At 39.0% G+C, this 18,307-nt stretch overlaps 1 protein-coding gene across 4 annotated transcripts in view; it reads left to right on the top strand.

Moving 5' to 3' along the window:
* Positions 1-10,770, top strand: part of CTNNA3 (catenin alpha 3) — a 512,488-nt gene extending 501,718 nt beyond the window's left edge. For all 4 annotated transcript variants that reach the window (XM_054832089.1, XM_054832088.1, XM_054832090.1 and 1 more), the window contains one exon: positions 8,452-10,770. In XM_054832089.1, coding sequence (XP_054688064.1) covers positions 8,452-8,739 — 288 coding nt within the window. In that variant the 3' untranslated portion in view covers positions 8,740-10,770. The remainder of the gene's footprint in view (positions 1-8,451) is intronic.
* The last annotated feature ends 7,537 nt before the right edge of the window (positions 10,771-18,307 follow it).

The raw sequence follows: 18,307 nt of genomic DNA, 5'->3' as shown, positions 1-18,307 counted from the left end.
ACAAAGCTTTTGGCCTTAAAAAGGAAACAGAAATCTGGAAGAGAGAGAGACCTTTCAGAGTTACAGTTTCACAGAATTTGATAAATGGCATGGAAAGGATCTCTCAGGTTAGCCAGCCTCACCGCTGCACTGAAGGCTGTTTCACTCTACCTTTCCTGCAAATGTCTCATTTGATTTATCTTTGACTCTTCCTGTTGTTATCTCAAGAACCAGACTTAAGTAAACAGGACATAAGTCCACATTTGTGCCAAATGTAGGTGCTTTAATACTTCTAACTTCATGCTTCAAGGCTGGATTTAAATGTCTATTTCACTTACCAAGTTAGCACTGAGTTCCCATGCCAGTTAAATCAAAAGTTGCCTGCATGATACTGCTATGAACATGTGTCAGCTTTTAAGGCTATACCGCAGGTAAAAACACATAGAGTCAAAGCTATAAGCTAGCATATAGAAAAATACAAGGTAGGATATCTGTAGCTGCCACCACGCCTTTGGCTGACACAGTCCCAATCCTTGGATAACCATACCCCAGGAAAATGATGTCTCAGCCAACATGTGAGGACTGTGGCAGCTGGCAAGCTGCTCAACGCCTTCGTTACAGTTGGAGGTTTTCAGTTACTGCTAGAGAGGAGCCACACAGCAAGAGCTGGCATTTTGCTGAACTCTTTAAGTAAGAGCTGCTCCTTTGGAAGGGAAGGGGATGGGGAACAGTGCATTTCCATTCCTGTTAGGATTTCTGTTTGGGTTTGCTTTTTCCTCCTAAAAGAGAAGTCAAGATGGGCAGAATGGCTTCCTAACTGCAGCTCCTGTAGGACTGAAGAATGGGAACAAAGAGCTAAGCAGCAAGCTGACAATCATATTGAAATACTGGCTACTGTAACAACCCACTTGATTTATTACAAGTAGACAGACAGTTTGTTCCACTGACTTCAGTACCGCTGTCCTACTTTTACTGCTGTGTGACCTTCAGTGAAAAAATTTCTCTTTTGCTTTGCTTTAAGTCCAGAGCTGCTGTTCTGATAAAGCTGACACCTGCATGTGCCAGAGGTACAGCTATTGGTCCTTGTTCGGACAGTTTGTTTCTCCTTGCTGGTATTTCTCCATGTCATTGGGAACTTGTAGTTCAGTTTGTTTGAACTAATGGTGGAAGGCTACTTTTAGGGCCTTACATTATGCATAAAATTACTTATATCAGTATTTGATTCTGAAAATAATAACATGCTTATTTTCTAAAAGTTGACATTACCACCTGAGAGCTGGTATGTTATTTTAAAGTTTTCTGTTACTGAGAGTTGACAGAAATGTTTCACTGTTTAGTTTTTTAATGTAGTAACACTACCTCTTTCATTGCTTTTGCCTAGCATATGCTGGTAGGTGTGTGTATAGAAAATTCCTGGCCTTTGGAAGCAAAACAATGTTTTTTCCTGTTACTCAGTTGCTATTGCTTTCTAAACTGCTACAGAGAAGAACTAATTTAAAGCAGCAAAAGTATTACTGGTAATGTATGCTATGAGACAGTTAACTTTTCCTAATAATAATTACTTTGCTAATGAGCAAAATCAGGATGTATTTTATAGTTCTCAGCCTCCGTACATGTAAAAGATTATTGCAACAAGCACTCCATTTCTTCATGAACTAAAGCACCTCTGGGAAACAGCAGGGAAAGGATTTATAATAAACCATTATTCTCTTTTTCTCAAGGACCTGTTTTTTAAAAAATAGTTTCCTTTTTTTTAAAACCTTCCTGCAAGTGAAAGCAGCAGTACTTCGGAGGGACTGAGCTAACCGCCTGTCTAAGCATGTTTCATTATACTGTTTCAGGGAAACAGTTTTACAGTGCTTAAGTTGTTTATCATTTAACTTGGACACAGGGCCTGTGTCTCAATTTCAGTTCTTTGAATCCTACACAGCCTGAAGCAGATTCTGGTAATGGTTAGTTACTTAGTTCATTAGATTCAATTTCCCCACCCAAAAAATGGGTAACACAACAGAATTTAAACATAGTGGTTCAATTAAGATAAATTTTTAATAACGAGCCTTGTTTCCAAAAGAATTTTAAGTTCAGACTTCAAACCCTGATCAAGGAACTGTGTATTTGATACTCAGTTCTTAGTTTTCACCTGTATGAAAAATGAAAGTCTGAACTGTAAATAGCAGTTGGGAGATCGTAAACAGCCAATTGATAAAACTGCTCAAATAGTAAAACTTCTGTCCCCTGCAAAAAAAGAATTAATGCTCACAACAGACCAATCCAGAGTACCACAACTGGGGTTCTAGCAGACTTGCACATTACATATCAAGAAACGTTTTGTGAGTGTTTAGTGTAGTCTTATAGCTTTATTCCAGAGGGCAATTGTCTACCACATCTTTATGTTGAAGAGACAGCGTCTACAAATCTACCCAAAGAATGTGAGTGGGAGACTGACTTGTTCACATGCTTTGAGAATAAGGAAATTCTGTATTTGTTTAACTGCTACAGAAACAACTCCTACTAACACGAGAAGGCAAGCATTTCATAGTACACTTAACAGAAAAATACTTTGACAGAGGAACAGTTTAAATTCTAAGTCATGATTCTCTTAATCATTCTGAATAATACATAAAAATAACTGACCATATCAGTTATTATGTTGCTGAACTTCTTACAGTAATGGATTGCTACTACTGCCAAGACATTAAATTATTTTACAAATGTGAAAATGCATGTAAACAAACTGAAAATAAAGTTTCAAAATTCATTTTTTTTCTGAACTCCCTTTTCTTCAGCTCTGTTACTCAATAGAGAGTTTGCTTACTTGCACGCAGGACTCATTTCAGAAGAGGAATGCAAGTGCTGGAGACAAGAGAGGCAATCACAGCATGAGTGCTGCCAGTTTGATTTTTGGTGGTGGGGGTTTAGGTGATTATTGGGTTTTTTTAAAATTACTATCTTCAGGTCTGTATCTTCTGTGTTTCCCCACAATGTGAAGTTACAGTGGTTATTGAATCATTCTGTATTCTTTTTGCAATGAAAACAAAATACTAACACTCACAGGACAGATGACCTATTTAAATGAGGAAAGATATGGCAAGGGATGCTTTTCCGAAATGCTTTAATGAGTTACTGTCCTGACTGACACAGTCAGACCTGTGAAATGTGCAGGCTGCCATGTTGTGTCTCCATAGAAAGTGCTGAAAGAGCAAAGTGGGAGTCATGCAAAAGTAAAACAGCTTTTAGTTTGGGGGTGGTTTGTTTGTTGTGCTAGTGAATCTTTATGTACCACTTGCTACACATTGAAGAGTATGCAGCTACATCTCTCAAAATGAAATGAACTTAAATGCTCAATGAATATTTTATCAATTTTTCATTTATGCCAAGTTTCATTTCATCAGTTTTCCTAGATATGTTATGAGACCTTGAAGAGCCTGCTGAGTATCTGAGAGAAAAGCATCCAAGTGAAGACAGTCCTTGAGCATGTTAGATTTATAGAAGAACAGTAGATTCACATCAAACTTCGTAATGTTACTGGCATTGAAATATAAAAACAGCTGCTCTCTAGAGACAAAAATATTAAGTGTATGGCCCGATTCTTACCATCTTTAGTACTTATCCAAGAATAATTTTAAAATCTTCTCCAAAATTTTGAATGCATTTAAGAAATATCTTTTTATTTTCTGTATAGAAGAAAGATGAGTGTGAGATCGTCTCTCAGAAGACTGAGGGGGAACGTGGACACTAAGACACTGCAAATAACATGGATATAGCCTAAAGGGCAGCATTAAGTAACTCCCCCTGTATTTCATTGCCTACGCAGAGATGTGAAGAGCAAAGTAAAATTAATAGCAATTGCTGTCTGTCCTGACATACAGCACTTACCCCCTCCCGCCCCTGCCACTATGGTAACTGCAGCAAAACCCCTAATTTAAACAGCGTGAGTGGTAGATAGGTCATCTGCTTTTCAACACAGCAGCTCGCTCTTATATTTTTGGTTTAGGTATCTCTTTCTGCAAGCCTGTTTGTATCTCTGGGCATCTTCTGTACAGCTTAAATAACATGGCAGAGGTTCAGTTCCTCTGGCATGGCAAGGGGGCAGTGGAATTCAGCCACTCCAGGTTGGTACAGCTGTACAATTGGGTTTACAATTCAATCTTCAGATTTTTAGCATTTAAAATGTCAGAGCTGATTGGTGTCCACTATGTCACACTATGAGGCTAACATGCCACATATTGTTTTGTAATTGCAACCTCATCAAAATTAGACACCCATTAAGTTTATTATTTGTTTATAGTAGATATATATGATTATACTTTAAGAAATAAAAATACAGTTTTCTTGATCACAATGGTGTGGTGAAGGAGTGGTGGACTGTTCCACAGCCACAGCAATTTTGTGAAAGGAGCTACAGATGCCAGAATGAGGCGATAACTGTGAAGTTTCCACAGGAGAGGAAAAGCAAGTGAGTTGTAATCATCTCCTAAAAGGATTCCACATTATTATCCATTTTTCACAGTATAAACTAGAGTCAGAATAAAAACTGGATGAGGTTTTGTGACAACCTTATTATATCCTGCCTGGATGTTGCTACCAATTTCTTCGAGAAGCTGGCCTACAAACAGATCTGTTTTCTCCCCGCTCCCAGAGCAGCAGTCACTAGACCTGCCACTGACACCCTGGCCCAGCTTGCTCCCCAGCCTGCCATCCTCCTAGCAAGGCTCTAACTCCAGGCAACTTTAAAAAAAGTAGGATTACAGACACCAAAGTCACTGAGCACCTTCAGGAAAAAACCCTGCCCCTTAAGCCCATAGACCTTCTGCCATAGATCCAAAACTAGCTTTTATTTTGCCCCCTCTGGCACACAGCAGCTTCATAGTGGTGTTACTACACAGCCAATGCTAGAACAGTGAGTGCATATTATGCCACCAATATTGACCACAGGGGGGAAAAAAAGATTATTCAAAGCTCTTAAGAAGCTGACAGGGTCACGGTGGTGTCAGCTGTTCTAGAAGAACAACAGATAATTTAAAATGTGTGTGTGTGTAAACTTGTGTGTGTACATGTGTCTGTGCACATAATTACAATTACTTCTCCAGTTAGCACGAAAGAAAAAAGTTCATATGCAACTTTGTCTCTCTCCCCTTCTCATTCCTTCAAACCAAATAATATATATTGTGACTGAGTATATTCAGCAATTTGAAATTTAGACAGGACATCAATTCATCTGCTGGTGAGCTAGCGCTACTACAATAGTCAGCCTCCCCAGATAAAGGGATACGCTGGGGACGGCCCAGTCCTCTGAGCAGAACACGCCTCTGACGGCCTGCAAGTTTATAAAATGTTTAGAGTAAAAGCAGCATTTGAAATAAGCTTTAGGCTTGAAGGGCACCATGTGCTTTGAACTTTATGTCAAATAATATCACAAAAAATATCTTGTACTGCTAAACCTAGCAGAGTGGCTAGGCAGCATGCTTCCCTAAAGTTGAGTTTAAAATTACAGGCCCCAAAGTTAAGTTTATAAATCACAGGCCACAAGTATACCTACTGTCTCATGTTAAAATACTGCCACGCAAAGATTACACAACTATTATAAACTGCAAATCATTTCTAAAAAGCTCACATGCTGCAGCAAGGAATGAACTTTAGAGGCCATCTGGTAAATTTTGCACCTTTTCTAGGAGTATAATTTCAGTTTGCTATCACACATACATGTGTGTTCAACCAGTCTTCAAAGTATTTTAACTGGGGGGGGGCTGGTAAGGGGTTTTTTTGGCACTTCCAGAAAGAAGCAGTAAACACGATGTTAACTGGAGAGTTTTTCTGCCAGTTCAGAGGTGTTTCCAAAAATGCAATGAAATCCAGCCCCTTGGCTGCATTTTTATTATTGCCTTATTTGCAAGGTGTATAAAGTGTTGCACAGTCAACATGTAGGCAGACAATAACAACTCCTCTCACCTGATCAACTCATTTGACCTGGCAAAGGGGAGAAGACCTCAAATCTTTCCTAACAACTCAGTTTGCAAACCCGCATATTGCAAAAGACTATGCAGTTTTTAGGCTGAAGATAATTCTCCCACTAAAACCGATGGCCCTTGTAGAGAAGTGACTTCATTGCTTTTACAGAAGACAAAGAAATGTTTCAACAAAGAGGATGCTTAGAAATTGAACCATAGAGTAATCCTACTATTTTTACATCCAAACCACAGTGGGCTTCCTCACTGTTAGCATATATGCAAGTGATAAACATTGCTGAACAACGTGCAGCACATCATTATGTGTGCACACTATTACATTCTAAACACGTGTGCATACTATTACATTCTGTGTGTGCACACATTTGTGTGCACGCATACACACACTCTAGAACGTACACTGTCTCACATTTGAAGTTTATATATGCTCCTGAACCCAAAGCTGTTCTCATCCTGGCACACTGATATAAATTTGACTTTTAACACCCCTCTTCCCTGTTTCGGGGAGGATATCATAAAATGGCAGGTGGCTCAGGCAGAATTTATTTATTTAATATTTATAACAAAGATTTCTAAATAATAACCATAAATAGTAAATACTAAATAATATTAAAATAAATTATAAATATGTAAACCAGGGCTTTCTTAAAGGTATTCAGACTAGAGATTCCTTTCCAAATTGAAATTGTCAGCCTTATAATTAAGTAGGAGTGTGGTATTTTCTTTGATGATAAAAAGCTAGTCTTTTAGATCACCAAGGTGATTTATACCCTGTATTTGTCCATTGCAGTTCTTCAAAGCAGTATGACAGTGCAGTATGACAACAGCAAAGGTACCTTAAGTTGAAGGGGAAAGACAGCCTTTATTTCAAGCAAATAAATCCAGAAGAAATTTAATGGTGCAAAAAGCACTGTGTTCAGAATGAAACACAGAGTAATTCAGCTGTTAGCTGACCCTGTCAAAAAAAAGTTTCCCATATGACCGAAAACAACATCCTAAACATTTCACCTAAAATGTGGCTGAGTACATTGGACGTGTGGTGATACCTTCTGAAGTGCCCAGGGTGCCATACAGTGCCTAACATTAGGCACAGCTGTAGCAAATACACACACAGCAATTCTTTGCTCTTGGATCTTAAGACCACAAGACACGGAATGACACCCCCATCCTCCCCTTCTGTGTGTTTGTTGGCCCTATTGTTTCTCAAAGATGAGCCTATTCAGGCTGGTTTTTTTCTCATTTCCAAGGGTTCAGGTAATACTGATGGCCAATTGAAGGCATCAGTTCTTTGCCAGCGTTGGCCTTTTGACAAATACTTGTGCTCGTTCTTGGTTTTGTCAAGCCACAGCCCCCAAGACAGGCTCTTCCCATCAGAGTAGTAACTGTTCTGCATCCAGCCTGCTTGAAATCTCCTTCTGGAGTATGTTGGACCAGATTTGTGTTTAGAGTTTCAAATTAAGATTCACTGCAGGGGTAAACACAGAATAAAATGCCTCTGCTTGACACACATCATAGGATCATGTTTGCTGTTTGCACAGTGCACCTGTGCAGCATTGGTAAGTGAGTCAGCGTCTGGCTAGGCTGCCAAAGGCCTTGGGGCTGAGGAGGTGTCCAAAGACAGTGAAGTGTCCCCAGCGCTCCCTGCTTTCAGCCCATAGAGACTCTGCAGCCTGTAGGCCTCAAATGTATGAAGGGAGCAGTGCAATTGGTGAGTTTGTATTATACTACAGAACAGTATGGGAGAGCCAACTTGCTTGTTAAAGCTCTCATTTTTGTTCCAGTTAGCAGATTTTCAGTTCGAATTAAATGCACTTTTTCCTATTTCCATGAGTATTGATGGAAACTGCCTTTGCTTTAACGGTAGTATGTCTATGTAGTATGCTGTTAAAGATGGTAGTAGGTGATAGGGACTAGTTTGTTATGCATTCTGCCTGTTACGTTGGCACTCCTTAAACAGTTTGAGAAACTGCACAGTCACTGCAATTTCTGTGTGCTCTCCTGCTCTTAATTGCCCTTAAAAATCTTGGCCACTGAGACTAGGTTCAGCAGCTCTGACAAAGCCAGCCACTTCACAGTATCCCAGCATTGCTCAGGAGCACGTGTGGGAGCCTGGAATGCGACGGGAGCAGCTGGAGACTTTGCCTAATACTGATACAAAGGAAGTAGCAAGTCGTGTTTTCATAGCTCTTCTTTGAGGTGGTTTCATTACCTGTCAGTAGTAACTGCAATAAGACCCTGAAGACAAGCATTATGAATTCATGTTTAAAAGAAGAAAACAACAAACATCATCTACATAAGCATATATATTCCACCTGCACAAATTTCTGTATATCACTTTAAGTCTGAGCACTGGAACATGAATATAATGATCAAACACACCAAGGGAAAACAAAGAAATTAGGGTTTGATATGTTAGTCTTCCTTTTTAACCATTGTTTATTCCTCAGCATATTGTGATTAAAAGCAGACTGGCTTCCTAGGCTAATGCTTCTGTTTCTTATTACAGCTGGATAGCGTCACTTCACTAATTCAGGCTGCCAAAAATTTAATGAATGCTGTGGTGCAGACAGTGAAGATGTCCTATATTGCATCCACAAAGATTATCAAGATTCAGAGTCCTACTGGCCCACGACATCCCGTTGTGATGTGGAGAATGAAGGCTCCAGAGAAGAAGCCCCTAATTAAAAGAGAGAAGCCAGAAGAAATCTATGCGGCTGTCAGAAAAGGTTCTGCAAAGAAGAGAATCCATCCTGTTCAAGTCATGAGTGAATTTAGAGGCAGAGAAATAGTCTAATATTCTGCCACATTTTGTGTTCCTATCTTGAATTTCTGATGATTTTTCATCTTTTCCTTCACTTATTTAATAATTATATATGCTAATGCTTTGCTTTTCTCTACATCTGTAAGATAACACTTGCTTAAATTATTTGAAAATGCTGTTGGATTAATTAGCAGCACACAGTTGGAAAAAAAATATCCATTCTTTTCCAGTGACAAACTATCATGTCTTTCTACTGGCATGTTTTCAGCAGAGCACTTTGATACATTATGGGACTGTGCTGTAGTTGGAAAGGAGGATGCAATGTGCCAACCTCCCCAAAGTTGTCCTGTATTCACTAGGCTTAGGCGATCCTTCACCGGGGATGAATGTGGCCAACACTAAACTACATGTATTTTATGACATACAGCTTTTAAAACATTGTGTTTATTGGGTCAGAGGCTTTATCAGCACCATTACACTGTGATCAAATCAGCTGAACTGCTTGATGCTGGCTACAGTCTGGGCCCTTAACTGGTATCTAGATTGAAAGATCTAAAGATCTCCCCTCATCCAAGGCCCACCCTTGGAAATGTAAATTTGAAAATGTTTGATGAAACAAAAGTGTTTTAACAACGTGGATGTAATAATGTAATAAAAAAGCATTGACTGCAACATAGCTCTTTAAAAGCCTTTTGAAACGTGAACATTAATCTCTGTTCAGCTTCCTACTCTATTCTGTGAGCCCTAATAAATCTGCTGACTGTTGGAAGGTCAGATAAATCACCTATTAACAATAAAAACCTTTTCTAATCACTGCACAAAAGAACAAATATGAAATACATCATTATTCTAAGATCAGCATGTGAAATACACATACACATATCTTGAATCTTAGGAATGATGAGATTTTTGCAAGGTAACTGTAGTGATTTGAATTACTTTTTTTATGACAGTAGAGTCCTAAATGCAAGACGGTGCCAGTAAGTGACTTGCTAAATGGCCACACTATACCTCAAAGTATGTAATGAAGATGAGTGCTATTAGTCTGTTACCACCACTAGGCTTCTGTAAGAGAAATAAAGAAAAATTTTCTAGATCTGTTTGAATCTGAAACCCACTTGGACTGTTTTTTTTTTAAAGAATCTAACTTGTCTTCCCTGACACGTCACTAAGTTTTCCTAGACTCCACTTGGTACTCAAGATGTCTTTGCTTGGCAATTAAGTAGATCCTTTGGTATGTTTTTTGTATTTGCTAAGGTGAAAGGGCTCCCTCAAATGCCAGAACATCATGATGTGTCATTGTGAGGTGGCTCCAGAATATAAGCTGCTCCTCCATGTCATTTATTATCATGTTTTGCACAGCAGTGCATCTACCCAGCACAATGAGTGCAGCAAAAATAACCTTAAACTGTTTTTCCTCTTGGGGGCCACTCTTTCTAAGCTCAGGACAGTGGAGCAGTATAATTTCTAGGCTGTTGGTTAAGAAACCCCATGAAACTTACAGTGATCATGAATTAAAAAAATTACAGATCACTATTCCAACTTCCATACCTTTACTATCTGGTAAATGAAACAAAAGTTTGGAAGAAAAATTACTTCTTTCCAACTCAAATTCAGTCTGCATGTTTGCTTCAAGATCTTAGGAACATGTACATGTCTTTGGTAGTCCTCTTAGGGCTACAGGGTGGGCAGAGCTAATATAGAGCAGGTTGTCTAACCTACTTTCAGTAGGTCTGCTGGCAGACTAAGCAGAGCTGTGATAAAGATTCTGTGTGGCACAGAGGTCAGGAGAGCGTACATTATTGTCACACCTTAAAGCCAAAATCTCCATGTAGTATTTCAGATGCTGGCCCACCCCCTTAGACTACCTACTCCCACAGCGAGGTTCAGGTCCAGAAGCCAGCAGGTGAGTTGGCATAACCTTGTTTTGGGGGGGGGGGGGGGGTGTCCTAATAAATCCTCATGTCTCCGGATTACACCTCTGATATAAGTCACCTGGATATCAAATGTTTGTAACTAATGTCTTGTTATCACATTATTAATAAAAAGCATGTACACTACAAAGAAGACACCTTTTAGTGTTGTGGGATTTTTTTTTTTTTTTTTTTAAATGTATCTCCTTACTGTTCTCCAACACTAGTGAACAGCCAGTTCAAAAGCCTGCCAGCTTTGCTTAAAGGAGTGCCAGCCTTCCGGCACACCAAGTGTACTCTATTAGTCTGGTTAAACTGAGAGTTCTTCTACCATTAGTATGACTAAAGCACAGTTTATTGCTTAATTTAATATTTCTTCCTGCAATACTAGTCACTACTCTCTTCCCCTGGCCATACTCAATAGCCAGTTTGATCTCAACTTTCAATACTATTCCTATTACACAGAAATTTATTAGGCAAAACCCATCCTTCTAAATGCACAACAACCCTCTAAATGAACACCAACCCTCTAAATGAACAAGAAAATTAAAACCCACTTCTGGTTTTTGAGAAGAGCCAAAAGAATGATGAGTTAATCATATCTAGACTTGCTTTTCTTGGCTAAAGTTCAAACCCAGGTGAAAACAAGGTGAAGTTTACTCCTGGTTAAGGAAGCAAAGGGATAAGAAACAAGTCCTGGAGATGTAAAAAGCCCGGTGTATTAGCTCATTACCCCCCTCAGCAGGACTGTGAAGCAGTGAACCATCACTTCTATGCCACTATTAATAATGCTGAAGGAGAATGTGCTGCTCAGTAAGTTTTATTCAAAAGTAGCTACTCAATTCATCCTGCAATCTACTCATTCATTCCTAGCCCCTGTTTTCAGAGTATAATTTTTTCACTCCATTGTTGCTTTAACTCTGTGTTTGCATGATGTCCACAGCATATCAGCATGTCCCTTGACAACTATGCTCTCAGCTGCAGCTTTGCAAGCCTTCCTCACCTCAGCAGCTTAGATTATTTTGTTAGCTGGCCTTGTCCTCTCCCCATTACCACAATATGGTGCAAAATACGATGGACAATTAAAGGCAATTTTATTTTAAAAAATTCAGTGGAGCACTAAAAAATGAGATTGATTGTATTTTTCATTGTTGAAGCACATAAGTACAAGAGCCAATTGGCCAATTCGAGCCATTGCCACAAACCTCAAAGCAGCTGATTTTTTTTTAATAAACAACTTGGTTGTGTCACTCTGCTTTCACTACTGAAGTTGTTTCCTTCAGTATTTAGCAATTCTAATTTGTAAACAGCAGTTTCTGTCACTGCAGATGTGCTGAGCATAGTCTGCAGTTTGTCCCAATTACTTTATTATTGCCTTGACTTAGTGAGCCATTCTGGGTAAGTAACCAGAGTCCTCTCATCTCATGGGCCCTCAGGAAAATGTAAAACTATGTGTCCCTCTACCTCTCCCCACCCCTGGAGTTCTGCTCTTGTGCACAGTAACTATTCTGACATAATTAGCATTTTTTTTTGGAGGTGAATGGGAGAAGGGAAGGTGAGGAACAGATGTGGTAACCCCCTCTGCACTACACTTAACCTGGTATCACTTGTGAAGCCCTATAGCTCCATCTCTACTGAAGACAACTAAGCAGCCTGACATCATGCAGGTCTAATGTTCTACGTGGTTTTAAAAGGTCTTCAGCTCATTTAAAAAGACATTTTGTGTTTTTTATTTTCTGTGGGTCAACAATTGAAGCATTTAAGAAAAAATGTGTTTATACAGCGAGTCCTTTAATGAGCTTTTAGAAGTTTTCTTTTTGAAGAAAACATTTATAAGTCTTTACTAGTTGTGGACTGTAAAACTCTATGTGGGCATAGCTGCTATTTTTGCTTCCAGGTACCACTTATTCCTTGTGTACTGCTCTGCATTAAACTTTGGGGACTTGCCTGTATATTTGGCTCAGGAAATACGGAGATAAATAAAACCCTATTCCCTCAGGTTGGATTTAAAAACAAACCAAAACAAAACAAAAACAAAACAATGCCCTGCACTGGAAGAGAGAGGGACTGGTATGTGTGTGTGTGCAGGAGAGGAAATAAGTCTTGGGCCCTGGAGTGAGGAGAGAAATGCAGGTGGTAAGCAGGGGTGGTACCTTTAGCAGAGGACATGCAAGTTGAAACTGCAGAGATAGAAGGGCTTGATAAAATGGTGCTGGATATATTGATCTTGTAGCCGAGAGCCACACTTTGGATTCAGCAAGTGAATGGTGCCTGTTCTCTGCCTCACAGCCTTGCAGCCCCCTGAATCCCAATAGCCTTGAAAAGCACCGTTTACCTCCCTCATCCTCCCTGTCTTTACCAGCAGCTCTTGGTGGTCACTTGAGGCACAAGTGACTCACCCCAGCCCTCTTCTGGGCTCCCACCTCCATTCTTGTTCTACAGAGTCTCCTCTGCATCCTACTGAATTTTGCCTGTAACACTGAGGTAGCTCTCGTTATATGCAACCGGAATAACCCGCTTCCTCTCTAACAACTCACTAAAACCACTGGGTTGCTGGGAAGAAAAAGTTAACATAACAAAAGCAGTCATCTGAAATTGTCCAACAGAGTGCAATATTAGTAATTAAATAATAATTAAAGTCAAGCAGATGATGCTACACACTTCATTTTTGTTTTCCCTGGGAGATCATTAGAACTGGCTTACTCTTTCTCCTAAGATGGTTAGTGGACTTGGTTTTATTGCAGAACTATTTCTTAAAGTGAAAAAAAATGCACTAGCACTGTTGATGAAAAAATCTTACAGATTTTGTGTTGTACACTGAAAGTGGTATTGCTGCAATAAAAAATATCACCTTTCAATGAATAAACTGCAACTCTGTGGAAACTGTCTTGGGATAAAGAGAAACAAAATATATCCAAAACAGAAATAGCTTAAGAGTTATGTAAAAACAAACCAGGAAAATCCTTCAAAGCCCCTGTTGTCTACTGTCAACAGGAGAAACTTGCTGCTATGGTCAAAAGAATTGAAAGCTGAGGGGCTAATTTTTGACTCCAGCATACAAGAAATAGTTAAGATGAAAGCTTGCAGTGCAAGAGATGGATCTAGCAATTTTATTTTTAAGGAGCTTCTTACAGGATAGGAAATACTCATATTCTACTTCCCGACGGTGAAAATGCATTTAAGCAGGCTGGAGACTACAGAGATGCCTTGTCATGCAGGATGATGTTTCCTCAGGATTCTCAGTCTTCTGGCCATTTTAGAGCCATTGACTTTGCTGCTGTAGTTCTCGATTATTTTTATAGAAGACAGCAAATGATTCAACAGCAGCTGAAAATAGTCATGTAGCTCATTAGCTGTGGGGCAGACTGTGCCTTTTTGGCACTGCTCTTTCATGGAGGCAGGGGGGCAAGATGTTAAGGGAGCAGGTGCTAACTGCTCCAGCAAGCCTGCTGGTAGGTATTTTGTCTGCTTAGTTCCCAGAGCTCCCTTATTACATGGAAACACAATAGGAAATTGCTCCCACACTTTCAAAATACTGAACAGAGCACCATGCTCTGTTTGCCCAACTAGCCAGCATGGCTGAGGGGATTCAAGAAAGGAAGAAAACGAACTACTTTGTGTTTTTTCAGCTTCTCTGGTGGAGAAAGACCATCATTCAAAGGAATGATTTCTCTAGGAAAGCAGAATTTCCCTGGAGTCAAGGCTCTACAAGGATGAAGGAAACAACAGCAAGAGCTCTTTTACGCCTTCTACTCCCTCTAGGAACCCAAAATCTAGTCGTCTGTTTTCTCTGTCCTAAACTTGCTCGTAATTGCAGATTATCTAAGTATAAATTTTGCATTATTCACCCAGCTGTTATTTTACAGCAACTGATGCATATACTGGAAGCCTTCCTAACAGTACATTGCAATGATTAATTGTTTCAGATAACAACTTATTTTTATTTGAGGTACTAAGGACCTCACCCAGCAAGCTGCAAAGCCCAAACCCTTGGTGATGTCTCTCAGAGCTTAGATAGGCAGCAACCAAGAGAAGCAGGCAACAAGCCATTTCTACTGCTACTTGTGCGTGTATTTTGCATGCAAAAATGTTATGTGGTTTGTACCACATTCCTCTGCTCAGTAGGGACTGCTACACAGTCATAACTAAGCCCTCTTCTAGAGGAAAGGGAGCAGCACTTTAGATGTAATGTTGTATGTAGATGGTACCTTATCACACATTAAGATTCAAGCTGTCATGGCAGGCTGCCTCTTTACGCACTAGCAGCTGAGGTCCAGCACATCTGGGACGTGGCTGCTTTCACAGCTTTCTGTATGTTGCCCTTTACTACCAGCTGTGGGAACGAGCTTGCTTGGACTAACATCTTTTATTATTGTTCACCATCTGACACACTGTGCAGACTCTGTGTCCTTCAGAGGAGTCACAGCTCATATGTGTTCAGGAATTTCATTGGGAGTGGGTCCTTAACGGCTCCACAGAGGTGCTTCGCTTGCTTGTCTGCAAGGTTAGCCAAGAAAGGAGGAGAGGACCACTGAATCCCTTCCCCATAAGTTCCTACCATTATTTGTATGCAGTGACAAAGTAACCCACCTGCCCTATTCCCTTGTATCCACCTTTTAAGTTCCATCTACCCTATTTTCATATAATTTTGATATCTATGCTCTCCCTCAGCTTCCTGTCTTCTGTCCTGGACACTGTAACTTTTTTAAACCAAAGGACAGCATACAGGTTTTCAGCACCTCCTCCTCTGTTTCCCAAGATCCTGTTTCACTACTTCTTCTCAAAACACTACAACAAAAGAACAAGGAGAAATGGTGTGTGGCCAGCTCAGCAGCCAGGCTACATCAGCACAGCTATTCTGCATTCAGTGGTAAAATGTCCCCTTGACAGTAGTTACTGTAGTTCTTCCTCTATAGCAGCTCTCTAAAAATGCTATCCCTCCTTCAGGTTGGCTAAGACAGATCAGTCACCTTGAAGTTTGCTTTTGAACAGGCAGACAGGACACCACCAGTAAAGAGATATGCTTCCCAAAAGAAAATATGTCTTTCTTGCCCTTTCCTTTTGCTGCATTCCAAACAACTTGTCTTTATCTAGGCATGTCAGGGCCAACTTTAAAATACCAAAATACAAAATATGAAGGTTATTAATACAGCAATCCAAAGGGCAAAGAGCTTAATGGTAGTATGAGCTATTGAGTCATGTGGGTGGTGATGGCACATCTTCAGGCATTCTATTATCATAATGCCTGAGCTGAAGACTCCATTAATTTTCTGCATCACCAACAGCTGAGAAGCAAAGCTGACAGCCAATAATACATGAGTCCAGTGTAAGCAAAACACATGCACAAACGTTCCCATCACCTCCTAAAATATTAACAGCAGAATATAACAGATCAGAAAATATGGGGCAAAAGAAGGAATACAAAGAAAATTGTTCCTAAGTATAAGAGCCCTTACAATATTGTTTTTCAGAAACATTGTATTTCAGCTTCCAAGCAGCTGTAGATTTAACTTTTTCACTACTAAGTGAATTCTGAGTGTCTGAATGTGCTAAAATGTACTTTGATTTTTCAAGGTATAGAAGGAGAGAAAGTGAACAGCTCTTCCTGTGTTTTTGCTTAAGGTATACATTACATGAAATGCATCCCTCACCAGTGAGGTAGGCATTAAGAGATACATGTCATTTTAGGAAGGGATTTCTGTGAATTAATTTTGGTTGGCTACTCATCAGATAAAACAGTATGTCTTTTTTTGTTAACAAAAGCATATTCAGCCATATTTTAAATGGAGCAATTTGCATGAAGTTTTTTAAACCCCTTTTTTAAAGCCCCTTTTCTGGCCAAATCTTAATTCCTTATCCAGAAACTCTTTACCCTGATACTGCAATCTATTTTTCCTTAAATAAGGCATCATCTAAAGAAGAATGGTTATCCAACTACACCCAGCTATGAGACCCACACTTTGGCGCAGAATTTGCTAGCAAGTATTCGAAGGTTCCAAAATTTATTTCCAATGCAGAAGGGCTGGAAAAGCTTCTAGAAACATAAAGTATTTCTAGAAACATAGTATTTCTTTTGCAAATTAATTAAATCTTACTATCATTGGTATTTGACTTTTATATAAACAGACTTCACAAAAACTCGAAAGGAACATACAATATGCTACCTAGACAATGGATATAGACTTATTTAAACCAGGCACCATCCCAAGTTATTAGATAGCATATGGTAGACTTCTCACTTGTTTGTTGGCTTGATATTTTTTGATAGATTCATGTAGTTTGTTGTAATGAAAAATGAAATTACTCATTTCAGATGTAGTATTCCCTATAACATGCATATGTTGGGTAAGATACTGAGTGTGTGTGTGGGAAACCATGATTGAAATAATATAATTTTTTTTTTTTTTTTGAACAGTAACGTAACCTTTGGTATGGCCACTGAATTGACAGCTACTAGTATTTGGTCAGATTAATGGTAACATGCTTTACCTTCCAACACATACTGATATAATATACCTCATCACATTTTATCACAGTGAGCATAAGCAATGATTTCCACTGAAAAGAACTCTCATGGATCTGCCAGTATTGCAAACAATATAATTAAGCCTATGCTTAAATGATCTGTTCAGCAGGTCTGGTCTTAGGATTGTACGTAAGTGCTTTGCTGACTCAAAGCCATGCTGCTCAGGAATCAGCAAGGTATGGTTGCTAAGAGAAGCGTTTATTACCCAAAGTTATATGGATTATTACAGAAAGTGTAAATGTGAAAATAAAGTGGTAGCTTACGACTGAGATTGCATTCCTGTTGAACAGCTCCAATGGCACATTTCACCTTACAGGGAAGCTCTGCTACTTTACATATGGACTATACAAGTGCCACAAATTTCATATAGAAATAAAGTAAACACAAACAGAGGAAGACCACATGCACACACTGCAAACCATTTGACCCTAATCTGGTTGTCTTAATGCTTAGCTGATCTTTGTTCTGGCCTGACAGAAAAATAACTCTCTTTTGCTATTATTTACCTATTTATATAATTATATAATTTACTTATTCATTATATGTAGTACCATACATAACATCAGTAATGATTACTACAGTACATTAATAAAATATTAGCAACATGCAATAAATGTAATTATTTCACATAATATTATATATATCATTATTAATATATATACACTTACATAATATTTAGCTATTGATAAACTGAAGTTGTTAGCTTTCATAGTCAGTACTATCAGAAGTGTGGGGATGTTTAACCTTAGAAAGGTGCAGCATTTCCATATTCAGACTAAATTTTCTGTTTTTGAAATAATCTGACAAAAAAATATCAGCTGCGGCTTATGGCAAAAGTATAGCAACTGCATCTAGTCAGTCAGAAAGTAAACTGGAACCTAAAACCCCAGCAATTAAAAACAGAGCACAGAATAAATATGTCTACAAACCTCTGAAGAGTTTGAATAGGATATTTATATTTGGTAAAATATAAAAAAGTGAAACAAGATAACATTTTGGAGAACAATGAGCTCTATTTTCACTGAAATCATCTTTGTCTAGCTGCAAACACTACACAAGCCAACATAATTTCAAGTCAAATAGGTGTTATGTTAACAAGAATGACTAAGACGCTTCACTTCCCCCAGCATCCTACCCTCTAAGTATTCTTCCGTATTTTCCT

This window comes from Grus americana, chromosome 7 (assembly GCF_028858705.1).
Source record: "Grus americana isolate bGruAme1 chromosome 7, bGruAme1.mat, whole genome shotgun sequence".
NCBI lineage: Eukaryota > Metazoa > Chordata > Aves > Gruiformes > Gruidae > Grus > Grus americana.
This window is presented reverse-complemented; position numbering and strand designations above follow the sequence as displayed.